This window comes from Myiozetetes cayanensis, unplaced genomic scaffold (assembly GCF_022539395.1).
Source record: "Myiozetetes cayanensis isolate MyiCay16 unplaced genomic scaffold, myiCay2020 scf66, whole genome shotgun sequence".
Classification (NCBI taxonomy): domain Eukaryota; kingdom Metazoa; phylum Chordata; class Aves; order Passeriformes; family Tyrannidae; genus Myiozetetes; species Myiozetetes cayanensis.
This window is the reverse complement of record NW_026087920.1, coordinates 138,932-154,606: the sequence shown is the minus strand read 5'-3', so window position 1 is coordinate 154,606 and position 15,675 is coordinate 138,932. Positions and strand designations below refer to the sequence as shown.

Genomic DNA, 15,675 nt, shown 5'->3' with positions numbered 1-15,675 from the left:
GCGGGCAGCGCGGCGCGGCCGCCCCGGTTAAGGTGGAGCTGGGCGGGCGGTGCTGCCGCTCGGGGGGCTCGGCCCGGGGCTGCCCCGGGGGAGCGAGGGGCACGGAGGCCACGCCGGACCCACCCCGGGGGTGCCCAGGGTGCAGTGGGAACCCCAGGAGGGGGGGAATCACCGCGGCTTGTGGGGTCCCCCGCTGGCGGGGGCATCTCTGGAGGTGGGAGATCCTCAGGGAAGGGGCATCCCGGGGGGATGGAGGACCCCGGGGGATGGGGGATCCTGGGGAATAAGGGATCCCTGGGGGTCCCGGGTGGTTAGGGAAGCCTGGAGATGGGAGATCGTTGGGGAGAGGGGATCCCTTGGGAGTAGGAGCTCCCTGGAGGATGGGGGATCCCAAGGGGATGGAGAACCCCTGAGGGTTTGGGAGGGGGTGTGCTGGGAGAGGGGGGACTCCCCCGAGATGGGGCATTCCTGGGAGATGTGGGATCCTGGGGGCTTGGGATCCCGGAGGATGGAGGATCCCGGAGGATGGAGGATCCCGGGGGGATGGAGGATCCCGGGGGGATGTGGAATCCCGGGGGGATGGAGGATCCCTGCGGACGGAGGATCCCGGAGGGATTTGGGACCCCCGGGGGTGGGGGGGTCACCCCCGCTGTCCCGCGCGGGGTGATGGGCGGAGCCCGAGCCCCCCTTAGCCCCGCCCCCGCCCCGCCCCTTTTCCCAAAAAGGCTCCTTCTCGCCAGGGGGCGCCCCCGTCCCCTCCGCCCTTCCCGCGTCTCTGCGGTTGCCGCGGCAACGGCGGGACGGCGGCGGCGGCGCCGGTCGCGCGGCGATGACGTGAGGGGCGCGGTGACGCAGCGCGCACGCCGCGGGGGAGGCGCCGCCTCCTTCTCTTTTTTTCCCCCCTTTTTTTTTTTTCCCGTTTCTTTTCCCCGTTTTTTTCCCCCCCGTTCCGGCCGCCCCTTTTCCCCCCGCCCCCTTCCCTGCCCCCGCCCCCTTCCCGTCCTGCCCCCGCTCCGCCGCCCCGCACGGGCGGCCCGCGCTGGCCCAGGCCCGGCCCGGCCCGGGTGGCGGCCCCGCGGCGCAGGGCCCGGCTCGGCCTGGTAAGTGCGGGGCGGGGGAGCGGGACGGGGCGGGGGCTCTCCCGCGGTGTCCCCGAGTGTCCCCCGCGGGGGCCGGCGCTGCTCCCGCCCGGCGCTGCCTCCCGGTGCCCGGCCCGGGGCTGCCCCTGCCGGGGGTCGCTCGGTGCGGGGTCCGCGGGCCGTGCGGGACTCGCTGCGGTGCCGCTGCCCGCGGGACTCTCATCCCGAGCCCGTTCCCCCGGCGGCGCTGGCGGAGCACGTGGAGCAGCCGGGAGCTCCCGGGCAGCCCCCCCCCGGTCCCGGCTCGCTGCTCGCAGGACGAGGAGCCACAGGTGGGAGAGGAGCCCGGGGCCCTTCCCGGGGACGGGAAGCGCCGTGCGGGGTTCTGGAGTCCTCACGGGCAACGGCTGTGCTTTGAAACGCAAATAACTCCCGGTTCCGGGGCCTCCCGGCGGGCGGGAAGGGGCTGGAGAGGGACCTGTGTGCGGGTTGGAGCCCGCTCGGGAGGGGCCCGGAGGGTCTCTGCTCCTGGGACACGTGGGAAGGTGGGGTTTGTTGCTTCTTCCTTGGTGTTCCCGGTTCTGGGGTCATTGAAATCCTCCCGGGGCTTTTTTGGGTACCTGTGGGATTGTGGGCTGAGGGTGAGAGTTGCCTCTGACTCCTTGGCAGGAGGTGTCAGAGGTGAGTTGGTGTAAATTAAAGTGCTAATTAGAGTGTCCTCGGGTCTGTTGGAAGCGGGCTGGTCAAGGCTGGCCCTCCTGAGCAGCGTGGGAGCAGAATCTGCTGTTCACTCCTGAGCACTTCGGCCTGTGACCCCCTGAGGAGTTTAAAATTCCCTCCCGTTGGATTTCTGGGTGTGCTTTTTCGGCCATGCAGCAAAAACCAGGTCCCAGAGTGGGGAACTCCTCTCCCTGTGCCCGGGGAACTGTGGGCTGAGGGGCTGTGGGATCCTGCTGGTTCCTCAGGGCTGGGGGAAGGGGCAGCACCGCTCGCTCCCACGGGAACTGGGGGGAGTTTTGTTGTTCCTGGAGGGTGTCACAGGTTGTGTGAGCTGGAAAAGGGAATGCCAGAGCCCTGGGGGTGTCCAAGGCCAGGCTGGACAGGGCTTGGAGCAACCTGGGCTGGCGGAAGGAGTCCCTGCCCGCGGCAGGGGTTGGCACTGGGTGGGCTTTAAGCTCCTTTCCCATCCAAACCATTCCATTATTCCATGAGCAGAGGGGTCTGGCCGACTGAATGGAGAGGCAAGGAGGTTGCTGTGCTGATGGCAGGGAGCTGCTGTGGGAGAAGCAGCCCCTGCTGCCTGGGAGCAGTGGAGAACACCCCTGTGCAGCCCCTGCTTCCAGCTGCTCCCGGGACCCCTCGTGCCGGCTGCGACACCGGATCCCCCGGCGGGATCGGGTTCCCCTCATGGCAGCGATGCCACTTGTGCTGCTAAATTTAAGGCTGTGTCAGTGCTGCTATTTTTAAACCCCATTTTTTTCTGGGGGGCGGGGGGGAAGTGCCTAAATGGCCCCCCTTGGAGGTTCCTAAATCCCTCCCAGCCCTGCTCTCTGCGGGTCTCTCTGCACCTCTGCTGTCACTCCACCTCGGGTGGGCATCGGGCACGGGGTGGACTCGATGGTCCTGGGGGGCTTTTCCCACCCCAGGGATTCTGGGATTCTGTGGAACAAGTGGCAGAGCTGAGGGTGCTTGACGACCTGACAGTGCCTGACAGCCCCATTTCCGTGAGGAAATTCCTCCTGATGTCCAACCTGACCTCCCCTGGCACAGCTGGAGGCCGTTCCCTCTCCTCCTGTCCCTGTTCCCTGGGAGCAGAGCCCGACCTCCCAACAGCTCTCCCTCCTGTCAGGGAGTTGCAGAGCCAGAAGGTCCCCCCTGAGCCTCCTTTTCTCCAGGCTGAGCCCCCCCAGCTCCCTCAGCTCTCCAGCCCCTTCCCAGCTCCGTTCCCAGCTCTGGACACGCTCCAGCCCCTCAGTCTCTCCTGTCGAGGCCCCAGCACAGGGGGACAGTCCCTGCCCTGTGCCTGTGCCCACACCGTGGCTGGCAGCAGCAGGAGGACAGGCTGGTGGCTCCCAGCTGCCCATGGGTGCCGGGATTCCCTGGATTTGGGGGTTCCTGGGAAGGCTGGTTCCATCCAGGCTGTCTGTGTGCCGCAGGCTGAGTCACCGCTGCTTCCCGGAGAATTTCGGGGATGATGGAGTGTGGGCAGGCCCAGCCCACTCACCAGAGCAGCTCGTTTGGGTTTTCTTTTTAATGAAGTTTTAGAATTTTTGCTCTTGCTTTGACACCGTTTTCTTTGGGAAGTGAATTTTTCCCGAGCTGAGTTCAGACGCAGGATCCGCTTGGTTTGGGGAGGTGTTACCCCGGCCCCTGACCCCTCTGGGGAGCTCCAGGGGGGAATTTCCACGAGGAAAATCTGACACAGGGACCCTGCGCTCCCTGCTTCCCCACAGCCCCAAGACCAGGAGCTTTGAGCCCGGTCCTGCTGGGATTTGACCACGGAGTGGGAAAAGGGGAGCGGAGAAAAGGAAGATCCAGCATGTGGGGAGCGCTGGGGTGTTGTGTCCTGCCTCCATGGCTGAGCCCCCCAAGCTGCTCACGTGGCTCTATCCCAGATTTTTGGGGTTGGAACACCTTCAAGCAGGCTTGGGACCGAGGTTGTTCCCTTGTTCCGTGGGATTCATGGAAGCCTCCTTGGCACTGCCTGGAGGGACACGAACCCCTCACACCGAGGCTCATTTGAGGTTGGGAGGGACCTTAACGCTCACCTCGTTCCAATCCTCACGGGTATTCCGGGCTGGTGGATGGATTTCTGTGTGGATTTGGGATTGCAGGAGCCGGTCTTGCCACCGGTGGGAGCGTGGGGAGCTCCTCCTCCACCTGGCCACTGACCAGAGGCGTTTTTGGGAGCTTGTGTCCTGTCAGAGTCCCCTCGTGGCAGCTGCTGTCACATCCGCCCTATATTTGTTGTCATATTTGTGGGAAGGACTCTGAAATATTCATGGAAAGCTTCTGTGTGCAGATTTGTTGGGTTTTAATTACCTATATTTCAGTACTATTCTACTTCTCCTTATAAAAATTCACTCTGCAGTGTCTTGTCAGTGGCAGTTTCCCATCTCCCAGGTCCTTGGGGAGCTGGGATGGTTGTTCAGGAGGAAGCAGGGAGAGATCCATGTCTTTCTGGAGTTATTTTTGAAACTGAGAGGGAGGGGAGAACGCAGCCATCTGGCAAAGTGTTCCTGCAAAACCCTGGAAAGCCCAGTTTTTTCCCTCAGAGCATCCCAGTGGCAAACTGGGATAAAAGGGCTGTACCCGTGGCTGAGGATAATTAATAATGAATAGGGAATGGGAAGTGTTTTTGGTGTCTGGGAGGAGGAACTCTTGGAGCTGGTAATGATCTTCCTACATCCCTTCTGTGTCCTAATTCCCACCACAAAAATACAGGTGACACCTACACTGTTCAGACAGCTGAGTATTTTAGGTTAGCACGAAGTTTGCTTGGTTTGGGGTATTTTTAGGATGCAGGAAGGGTGATGGAATCCTGAGACAACAGTTTCCCACTTGTTGCCTCACAGGGAGTGGTGTTTGTATGGTATAGTTATGTATTGTATTTTATAGTATATTACTCTATTTTTATATATATACACTATATTTTATAGTAATTTCTATGGGGTTTATATATATATTATAATTATGTATTTTTATATATTTTATAGTGTATATATGTATTTTAAATTTAATATATTAAATAGATATATACAACACAATAATATACAATATTATATAATCATATAATATTATATAAAATATGTATTAACATGTTTAATAGTATATTTATATATTTTGATGAATAGTATGTATTTTAGTGTATTTATATATTTTTGATATATACTATTTCATAGAATACTTACACATATTACCAGTATTTAGTGGGATATAAATGTTGGGATGGTTGTCCAGCAACTGGTGTTATGGATGAGGAGTGGCAGAGCCTGGATGGGCAGCACTTCCCATCCCTGCTCCAGCGCTGGGCCCTGTTTTTTTGGGATGCTGCCTTGTTTCAGGGCCAGGGTCCAGGAGGGGATCCAGGAGGGGGTCCAGGAGGGGGTCCAGGAGGGGGTCCAGGAGGGACAGCCCAGGCTGCTGCTGCTGCCACGCCCCCGAGACCGGGGCTGGACCCCCGAAGGAGAGGGGATGTGCAAACAGGTGCTGGGCTGATCCCGGGCTCCTGCCCTCCCCTCCCCTGCCCTGCCGGTCCCTCCGGAGCGGCGCAGGCTCCGTTTTTCCCGCGGGCCGGGCTCTGTATTGCGGCATTTCTCTCCCTGAATTATTTATCAGCCGGCGGAGCTGAATGGAGCGCGCTACGTCCTGCCCACGTGTCTGCCCTGAGCCATTGACAGATCTGGTTCATGGCACCGCGGCTCCCCGGGGGGCTGCAGGGGCCGGGGGGTCCCGGGGTCTGGTGCCCGGTGCTCTCCAGGCTGGGGCAGGCGGGGAGGGGGCGGTTGTCGTGGCGCCGCAGCCGAAAGGCCCTTTTTAAAATAGAGAATGAAATTTGTTTCCCTGCGCTGCCTGGAGACTGGGCCCAGCCCGGGAAGTGTCACCTCCGGGCAGAACACGGGCTTGGAGGCCGTGGGGGGCTCGGGAAGGTCCTGGGCCTGTGGTGTCTGTCCCAGAGCGCTCCCTGCCCTCGCTCAGATGCTGCCGAGCACCTGCAGCACCTGCTGTTGAGTCAGCCCAGGCAGCCACGCTCCAGCTCCTCCCTGCAGTCCCTGTGCCCCTCCTGTCCTTGGAAGCGGGCACTGGCTGGAGCGTGGTTCTACCTGTGCACTCCCCTCATTAGTGCCAGGAGAGGCTGCTGCAAGGCAGGTCCATCCCAAAGAACATCCATGATCCAGCTGCTGGAGCGAGACAGGAGCCTGTCCCAGGCTCCTTGGTTTGGGGTTGTCCCCTTTTCTGAGGGGAGAGGGAGTTTTCTGCTCTGGGTGGGTACATGGACGCATGGAATTCCCTTGGCAAAGCTCTTCTCCCTTTCCAACCACTACCTGTCTCAGGGGGCCCAGTCCTGGCTGCTGGTGGGGGCTTGCAGGGGCATCCAGTGCCCCTCTACCAGTTTGGTGTCACAAGCCCTGGCTTTTTTTCCCCTTCCAATGGAATTTATCCACTCCTGGTTGGCATGTCTCCTCCTCATTGAAGCTGGGCTGGCAGGTGGAGCCTGGGCTCAGCCATTCGTGTCTGTCCTGTTGCTTTTCCCTTTGTTTTCTCTGGGATGTGGCTGTGTTGGGCTCTGGCAGCTTCCCTGTGATCCGGGAGCACCGGCAATACCTGGAACTGCTGCATCCCTCCCGTCCCTGTTTTCCCTGACCCAGTTTCAGTGTGTGGATGTAATTCCAGAGCCGAGGGCTCTCGGATTGAGAGGCAGGGACCTCCTCTGGGGGGCTCTGTCCAGGCTGCTGGAGCTGACTCAGTCTTCCTCTTCCTCCTCCTCCTCCCACCCAGGATTTGCTGTCTCCCATGGAAGGAGGGGGATGCAGCTCAGGAAATCCTCTCACACACGTGCTCTGTGAGGATGAAATGCTGCCAGCTCGCAGCGATGGACAGGGATTTTGGGAAGAGCTGGGGAGGCTGCACCTGTGCTGTCTGGGGCAGGTGCTCATGTCCTGGGGCTGGAGATTCTCTCATTCCAAAATCTGCTGATCCACCTGCCCAGGTGCCAGAGGGCAGGTCTGCAGGCTCTCAGGGAGCTGCTTTTCCTTCTGCTTCCCAGTCGATGTTGAGGACTCACAGTGGGATCTCGGCAGAGGTTTCAAGGCCAATGGGATATTCCTTGAAAACAGGGAGAACAGCATCCCACATTTTGCCCTTGTGCAGCACTGATCCTGTGGGGCTCCAGCACCATCCTGGGTGATCCTGAGGCTGCAGCCGACCTCGGGTGCTCCTTGGCAAAACAAAGCTGTTGGCTTGGCTGGGTTAGGGGAGATTCGAGGGCTCTGTGTGGAACAGGGATCCTTGGCCTGGGAACGCCTCCTCTGTCCCTTTCTGTCACTTCTTCGCTTGCAAAGTCTCTCCTGGAGCTGCTCCAGGGCTCAGAACTCCAGGTCTGACGCTCCAGGGCCGGGAATTAGCATAGAAGGCGATGCTGAGGTGTTCCCCCGGGTCCTGCAGCCCGGCTGGCTGGGCTGCCACAGGGAGTCACTCTGAGCACACGGCTCCAGCCCGGCTTCTGCTGAGCCATCGTGGAGCTGCTGCTGCAGCTGCAGGCACTGCCTGCCTCGGGGGCTCCCTGTGCTGCAGGATGAGAACCTGAGCTCAGCCCCTCACCCTCCTTGGCCTGAGCGAGGAAAAGAAATAATTGAAATGTGACCCCTCAGAAAGGCTGTGGCAGCGGTGACAGCAAGGCTGGCTGGGGCCTGCCCAGGGCAGGGGGGTGTTCTATAGAGTGTTGTCCGTGCTCATGAGTCCTTCTGGAGGCTCTGATGCCTCCTGTGGTATCTGCCATCCCCTCTTTCATAGAAGCAGGAGATATCCTGGGCTGGGAGGGACCCACAAGGATCATCCAGTCCAAACCCCGGCCCTGCACAGACACCCCAACAATCCCAGTTCCTCAGAGCGTTGTCCAAAGCCTCCTGGAGCTCTGGCAGCCTTGGGGCTGTGCCCACTGCCCTGGGGAGCCTGTTCAGTGCCCAACCACCCTCTGTGGGAAGAACCTTTCCCTAAAATCCAACCTGAGCCTGCCCTGGCACAGCTCCAGCCCTTCCCTGGGTCCTGTCCCTGCTCACAGAGAGCAGAGGTCGGAGCTGCCCCTCGGGAGGAGCTGCAGACCCCGAGGAATCTCCCCTCAGTCTCCTCCAGCTGAACAACCCCAGTGCCCTCAGCTGCTCCTCCAGACCCTTCCCCATCCCTGTGTCCCTCCTTTGGACCCTCTAAAGCAGCAGCTTTAGACCTTTTTTACCTCGTGGTGCCCAAACTGCCCCCAGGACTGAGGTGAGGCTGCCTCATCTCAGAGCAGAGCGGGACAGTCCCCTCCCTTACCCTGCCCAGATGCCCTCAGGACACAGAGACCCTTTGTGCTGCCAGGGCACTCTGCTGACTCACATCCCCCTTCCCATCCAGCGGGACCCCCGTCCCTTCCCGCTCCGGGGCGGACGCTGCGTCTTTAACGCGGTGTCGGCGGCGCGGAGGCAGCTCCATTGAAGATTTGAGGGAGAGCAGGAGGGGGTGTGGATGTGGATGTGGCTATTGGCAGAGCTGCGCTGCCATCCCTGGGAACAGCTGGGATCTGCCTGGCGGAGCCCCGAGCTCTCCGGAGCAGCCGCAGGGATCGCTTTGGCGGGGCCGGGAGCTGGCGGGGGCTTCCCGGGAGGGATTTCAGCCTGGCAGAATTCCTCTGGAACTGACCATGGCCATGGAGTGTCCCTTGAAATCGGGGAACAGCTGACCTGCTCGGAGTGCAGAACCACCACGGTGAGTTTATTTTTAGAACGAGGCTTTAATTATTGGGGGCTTGAGAAAGATTGATCCGAGACTTTTCTTTTCCCCTTCCCGGCGCAAAATGCAGTGGAAATGCGGGCGAATATTTCGGGAATGGGGACCTGACACTGTTCCTCTCCGGTCGGTAAGTGCCAGGATTTCTGCTGCTGGAGGGGGTTCATTTAAAATGGAGCTGGGCTAAGGGACTGTGTGGCTCTGGGATCCCAGTCAGGGTTGGGAGCGTGAGAGGAGCTCTCCTCTTCCTCCTTTTGTGCTCTGGGGATGCACTCCCGGAGAGAGGGAATCCCCGGCCGGCATCCTGCGCTCTGCCATGTCATTAAGGAGTTCCCCTGACAGCCTCATGGATTCTCCTTGTGCTCAGGCTGCCTGCAGCTTCTTCCTGGGCAGTTGCTCTTGTTTTGCAAAGACAGAACCTTCCTAGCATTTCTGCTGGCTTACATTTTAATGGAATTTACTGGTTTGGAGCTGGCTACTTGATGAGGAATGTTGGCTACTGAGCTGGCTGTGTGCCATGTGACGTTTTAGGGTTGGCTTATGCAATTTGGTGTTCTGTAGGACGGTGCTTGTGTTCACATATACATTAAACCGGGTTTAAATTATTTTAAACCTCTCACTGAGTTGGGTTTAGTGGAACCGGGAGGTTGGATTGACTTTTCCTCCTCCTCACACGTGTCCATCATCCAGTTTTGCCTAAAATCCGAGAAAAGATGCTCCCTTCATTCCAGCTTCAGTGCTGGGAGCAGATTTTCCTGGGATTGAGGCAGGGTTATCCTACTGCAGGATCCCAGGATCTCCCTACCTGCTCCTCAGGCTCCCCCATCTCGCTCCATCCCAACTTTCTCCACTGGCAGTCAGCAGATAAAGTTGATTTTTCTTTTTTTTTTTTTTCCTTTTAATCATAATTTTCCCCTTTTTTCAATGTTGAAATCCATGTCTGGATCCCACCTGGAGAAGTGCCGGTCTCTGCTGTGTGCCCCTCAGTGATGGGGGTCTCCCTGCCCTCTGCCAGCGTGGGGAGAGCAGAAGGGGGGATGCAGATAACAACCCTGCCTTGTGCCTTCCTCCCAGGGAGGTTTGCTGGGAGCTGGGGTGCTTTTGGGGTGTTTGGTGAGGTCTGGGGGTGTGCTTTGCCGGGCAGGTGGGCTCGGGAAGGTGAGGGAAGACCTCGTTCCCTCATCCAGCCTTTCGGTGCCGGTGCTCCTGCCCTGGCGCAGGCTCGGCTCGGGAGCAGGTGCCAGCAAGGGAAGAGCTGTTTCCCATATTTTCCTGAGCCTGGTTGTCACCTCTGTGGGCAGGTGCCTCCAGCCTGATGAGATGTTTCCTTATGAATGGAGGAGTTCTGCTTGGGGCTCTCTGAAAGGAGTGTGTCGGTGGAGCCGTGCCAGGGTTTCTCTCTGGGCCACGGAAGGGTTAACAGGAATCCCTGCTCCATGCTGTCCTATTGCATCCTGACACTGTGGAAAGTAGGTGGATAATTCCTTGCTCGCTTTTCAGGAAACCCCTGTGGTGGACAGCCCTCATTAATTGTTGCTGGGAAACTGCTTTGACGTCACCGGAGCAGTTCCCTGGTCCTTGGATGGGTACAGGAATAGCTCGTGGTGGGGAAGGCAGAAGTGGTGTGAAATGGAGCAGGGAGCTCTGGCGGGGATCCTCGGCCTGGATTTCTTCCCGTTCTCCCACGGTTCTGCCCAGGCACCCTCAGGAACTGTCCACAAGCCCACAGTGCTGCCTCGGGGCTGAGCGTGAGCCCTTCCTTCTCCAGGACTGTGTTCTGGGTGGTTCCTGTGATCCTTCACTTTTTAACTCTGTTGGTTTGGGGTTTGTTTGCTGTTGGTTATAGGGGTTTTTTTCCTCCCTCAGATTTTGTGAAGAAGTGGTGAGAGGGTCCTTGCTTGGATCCCTGCAGCTCCCAAAAATCAAAGGAAAGGAACAGCAGCACTGCTGTTTCCTTTCTTTTTAACATCAAACTAATAATGTCCCTTTGTTTGATCCCAGCTTCCTTAGAGAAGTGGTCCTGAGGACCATTTAACTCCTGGCATGTGTTTATACACCTTTGTATTTGATTCCTGGGTGTCACATTTTGACAGCCCTGGCACTGGCTGTGTCACACTCCTGGAGTACAGGAAGAGCAGGTTGACACTCTCCTGAGTTCAGTCCTCACCTCTATGGAGGGAGGTAACAAAACATCCAAGTGTTTTATTCCCCCTGGAATCGTCTCGTGCTTGGAGATGTTCCCCCAGCAGAACCTGCTGGTGCTCCACAGAATTCCCTCAGACTCTCTCACCTGCATTTCCTGTCCCCTTGTTTATATAAGGTTATTTCCCCCCTTTTCACCTGGAGCCAAACCCTTCCATCTGCATCACAGTTTCAGAATTTGATGTCATGTGGGGGTGGAGATTAAGCCTTAAAGCCATGACTAAGCACTGGGACTCTGTGAGGGCAAAGACGTCCGGCCTCCTGTTGGGAATTTTGCTGGGTTTTGTGGGAAGTGTAAAGGCAGAGAGGAATTAAATCCTTCTCCAGCAATGGAGAGAACTGGGGAGGGCTGGCAGTGAAGCTGGAGCTTATGAGTGTTGCTGGTTTTGGGGGTTTCTCACCCTCTGACTGGGAGCTGCTTTCTCCAACAGGAGGGAAGGGAAGTGAGCTCCAAAGTCTCTTTACCTGTTGGAATTCCAGCCGAGCCTGCAGACTTTTCCCGGGATACTGGGGCTGCTCCAGGCAGCCGTGCTGCTGCAGTGAGTGGAGCCCAGGAGAGGGAGATGTTTCGGGAGCTTTGGTTGCGTTAACAAATCCTTCCATCTCAGCCTCTCGCTGCACGTGGCGGGTGCTCCTGGGGCGCGGCCGGGACTGTCCCAGCCTCCGTTCCCCGGCCGAGGAGGAGCCTCTGGGATGATCCCCGGGCCCCGAGAGGCACCGGCAGAGCCCGAGGGGCTTCGTGCCTGGAGCGGCAGCCCCCTCCCCACCCCACCGCCTCCACTTGTTCCTGTGCAAAGCCTTTTCCGCAGCCTCTGCCGCGCTGGGGGGGGTGCCTGAGTCACCCCCGCCCTGTTGCTCCTGGCGACAGGGCCCGTTGCCATGGAGCTCGGCCCCCCATTGGCTGCCGGGCAGCCAATGAGCGAATTGCTTGCCAGAGCATCACTGGTACCCAGCGGGAGGGGGGTGCGGGTGGGGGGTGGGTGCTGCTGCCCCCAGACCCCCACACCGGGACGGGGCAGCGCTGGGGTGCTGGGAACATCATGGAGAAATTGGGGCTGGGAGGGACCACAAGGGCCACCCCGTCCAGCCCCCGTCGTGGGGACATGGCCTGTTGAATGTCCTTTGGAGTGAGTCTGGGAGAGCCCAACCAGACCTGTTTCATATCCAAGGGAAATGGAGGGGAGGGAGTCAGGACTGGGGTGGGAAGGCTGTAGTGTGGACACTGTTCTGGTGGCCTTGGCTTGGGCAGGGGCTGGGAAGGTGAAGCCCACTCACACGTGGAACCATGAATAGCCTGAGTGGGAAGGGACCCACAAGGATCATGGAGTCCAGTTCATGGTGCTGCACAGACACCCCAGCAATCCCACCCTGTCCCTGAGAGCACTGGCCAAGCACTCCTTGAGCTCTGGCAGCCTCAGACCCCTCCATCCCCACCTCAGACCCCCCCATCCTGCCCCACGGGTGCCGTGGGTGGGCAGCCCACCCGACAGCCATATGTCTCCTTTGCACCCTCATTTAGCTCAGGAGCGGGTCTGTTCCCTGAGAAACAAGGCCAGGAATGGAGTTTTTTTTTAGCAGGAGCTTCCTGCCTTTCCCAGATTTGCTGTTGGGTCCCTCCAGGCTGGGAATGTGGGACTCTCTCTTGCCTTTATTCCCTGCCCAGCCAGGAGCTGCTGCTGCATTCCCAGGGCTTGGCAGCTGCAAACTGCGGGTGGCAAAAAGGCAGCAGAGGTGGAATTCCACGTTCCCATTTTGGAGTGAAGGGGAGGATATGAATGTGTCCAGGCTCCCTGGCCCTGGGCCAGCGCCCCCAGTGTGCCATGGCTGGCCCAGTTGCTTTGCCAGCCCTCAGCTCAACAGCACCTCACCCACCTTCTCCCTTCCACCCTCTCCCACCTTCGCGTCGTTCTCTTCCCTGACACAGATTTTGTGGCTTCCCTGACGTCGCATCCGTGTCGTTTTTTTCCTCTCCCAAGGCCCAGCTCGGTCCCACCCACCCCCCTTCCCGAGTCCTCTGAACCTCCCCACCCTCTGCAAGCCTCTGTCTGTCACTGGCGCTCGTGTTTGCCACCCCCTCGCCCCGGCCCACGGCTGCCCGAGGGAGCGGGGCTGATTCATTCATCCCGCAAGGAATCCTCCTCTGGAAAGCAGCAGAGCACACATCTCCCCTGAGTTTTGCATGCAGGGAAATATCCTGGAGGCTGCCTGGTGGGGACGGAAGCTGCAGCAGGAGGGGGCAGCTGATAAATGTCAATTCCGTGGCTCTGAGTTGTCATTTCTGGGAAAAATCTGACGATATTCCCGGCGTGGTGCTGGAGTTACATTGCAGCAGGATGGGAGAAGATCCCGTTATCCTTCTGAAATTTGGCTGAGGTGCTTGGCTTGGGGGGAAAAGCTTGTTAGAGGGTGGGTGGTGCAAAGGGAGTGAGCTGTACAAAACCTGCTCCTCTGTTTGAGTGTCGTGTGTGCAGATCCGGTGCCACCTCCTCCTTCCCTTCCCCAGATCTGCTCCAGATCCTCCTGGACTGTTTAGGCCCCCAGCCTGGGCACAAGGCTAGGGCAGGTTCCTACAGTGTGGAGTATTTTGGGGAGGGGAGAGGCAGAGTTCACCACCTTCACCCCCTGCATAATCCAGGCTCCCACAAAGCAGGCACGTCAGGCAAGTGCTCCCTTTTCCCTTCCTGACCCAATTCCTGCCGGAGCGCTGAGCACAGCGGGATTCCCTCGGGTGGGACTCCTCACCCTGTGCAGCATCCCTGGGAACACCTCAGCCTGCTGGGATGAGGCCAGGCCCTTGCAGCTGGAGGACGGATGCTTTCCCTTCTCCCATGGATTTCATGGGATGTTTCCCACATGTTGTGGTGCTGCTTTAGCCCTCGAACCGGGGCTGCACTAAGGGATGAGGGGGGGGCTTCAAACGACTGCTTGGTTCAGGGTCTGCCCACGAGGTGGGTTCCAACCTGGATGTGCAAGAGTTTCTCCAGGGAGAAGCTCCCTCCACCCCCTGACTCCCTCCCTGTGCCCTCTCCTGCAGGTGCCCATCGCTGCGTCGGAGGGCTCCGAAGATGTCCAACAGCAACACGGCACAGGAGTCCCTGGAAATTATGAAGGAATCGGAAAAAAAGGTGGTCGAGGAATCTGTGAACAAAACCAAATATGTATCCAAGTCACCAAGCAAGGAGGAGGTGGAGAAGGATGGGGGGGAGGAGGTCAACGTGCGCCAGGAATCTCAGGTGAGTGCGGACAAGGAGAACTGGGCCCTCACCTGCTGCTTCCTGTCCCTTCCCAGAGGGACACGAGGCTTTTCCACAGGGACACCACACTGTGCAGCCTTCCCAGCCTGCTCCCTGCCTCTTTAGCTGGATCTGCCCTACCCAGAGTGGAATAATTGAAATATTCCCTGGGGACACTTGTGCTGAAACTCCCAGGTTAAGCTTCTCCCCTTCCCTTTCCTTTCTCCACAGAGGCGAACGTCGAGTCACGGGCACGCCAGGAAAAGAGCCAAGGTAGGAGCTCTGCTGACATCCTGATCTTCTTTGGCTGTGTATTCTGTTACTGAGCAGTTTAATTGGGAATGGCTGCACGAGTGGCCTGGGAATGCAGCTGCAGGAGCTCAAGGGTGTTTTGCCTGAGGTGTCTTAACCACCCTCTTTCTTTTCCTTCTCCAGTCTAATTCAAAGCTTAAGCTGGTCAGGAGTTTGGCTGTGTGTGAAGAGTCCTCGGGCCCCTTTGTGGATGGGCTGCTGGAGTCCCAGGTAGGCCCAGAATGAGACAAATTTGGGAGTGTGGAAGCCCAGAAAATCCACATCTTGCTGGAATTGATGTTGTGCCTGGGGCCAGTGCCTCGGAGGAGGGTGGGGAGAGACAGCTCTGTCTGCTCTCACAGAGAGTTTTCGTATGGATTGTGATCTGAGAACCTTCCCCTGGTGCTTCTCTCAGCCACCAGCACCTCCAGCCACTAGCCAAGGCTCAGGGAATGTCTGAGGGACTCCAGCCTGCTTTGTTCTGTTCCAGGACATCATCCAGCTGCACGTGAGCTGCCCCTCTGACAAGGAAGAAGAAAAATCCACGAAAGATGGGGTGGAGAAAGAAGAAAAAGACAAGAATAAAGAGAAAACACCAAGGAAGATGCTCTCTCGAGGTCAGGTGCTGGTTTGAACTGGGGAGGTGCTGGTTTGGATGGGGCAGGTGCTGCTGGGACAGATTGGGAAATGTGGGAACATCATCCTTGTGCTCATAAAGGCACAGAGACACAGCCCTTCCCTCCCCTCCTTTTCCTTCTCCCTTCCCTTCTCCTTCCCTTCCCTCTCTGCTGTTGCAGTGCTTTGTTGATTTGTTCTGCTGCTGCTGTTGTTGTTTCAGATTCCAGCCAGGAATATACAGACTCCACTGGAATAGATTTGCATGAATTTTTAGTAAATACACTGAAAAAAAACCCACGGTAGGTCCTGGGCAGTAAAACAACTCCCTGAGGGGGTGATGGAGGGGATGATTCCACACCTGGGGGGGTTGTGTGTCCCTGTCCATGGGTGTTCCCATATCCTGGGGGATTGCAGCACCTCCAGACAGTGCCTGCAAGTGTCTTTGTGTTTTCCTTCTTGGAATTCCAAGAGCATTACCAGACCTGGGGCAGTGTAGAAATTAAAAGCACAATGGTAATTAGTACCCTGTTTCATTCCAAACATGGAATTTTGTGTGATGGAAAGAGAGAGAAGGAAAAACAAAACTTGTTTGAATGCAAGGAAGGAGTCCTGATTGTGTTAAGCCCCGTTCTACAAGTGATTGTCAAATATCAACCTGCAAAGGAGCTGCTGTGGCAATAATCCATGGAATCAAGGGAAAGGCTGGCATGGGAATAGCAAAGCTGGAGTCACCACCAGCAGAGCTTCCAGCAGAGCAGGGACTGAGG

General features: G+C 58.0%; 1 protein-coding gene across 8 annotated transcripts in view; it reads left to right on the top strand.

The window, feature by feature from the left end:
* Positions 1-1,011: 1,011 nt before the first annotated feature.
* R3HDM2 (R3H domain containing 2) overlaps positions 1,012-15,675 on the top strand; it is a 28,196-nt gene continuing 13,532 nt past the window's right edge. For 2 of the 8 annotated variants that reach the window (XM_050337459.1, XM_050337462.1), the window contains exons 1-6: positions 7,524-8,543; positions 13,801-13,999; positions 14,231-14,272; positions 14,435-14,521; positions 14,781-14,907; positions 15,129-15,207. In XM_050337459.1, the coding sequence (XP_050193416.1) occupies positions 13,832-13,999; positions 14,231-14,272; positions 14,435-14,521; positions 14,781-14,907; positions 15,129-15,207 (503 nt within the window). In that variant the 5' untranslated portion in view covers positions 7,524-8,543; positions 13,801-13,831. Of the gene's footprint in view, positions 1,101-7,523; positions 8,544-8,637; positions 8,695-12,970; positions 13,140-13,269; positions 13,426-13,800; positions 14,000-14,230; positions 14,273-14,434; positions 14,522-14,780; positions 14,908-15,128; positions 15,208-15,675 lie in introns of those variants that run through there. The other 6 variants (XM_050337461.1, XM_050337454.1, XM_050337456.1 and 3 more) reach the window with 5 other exon arrangements.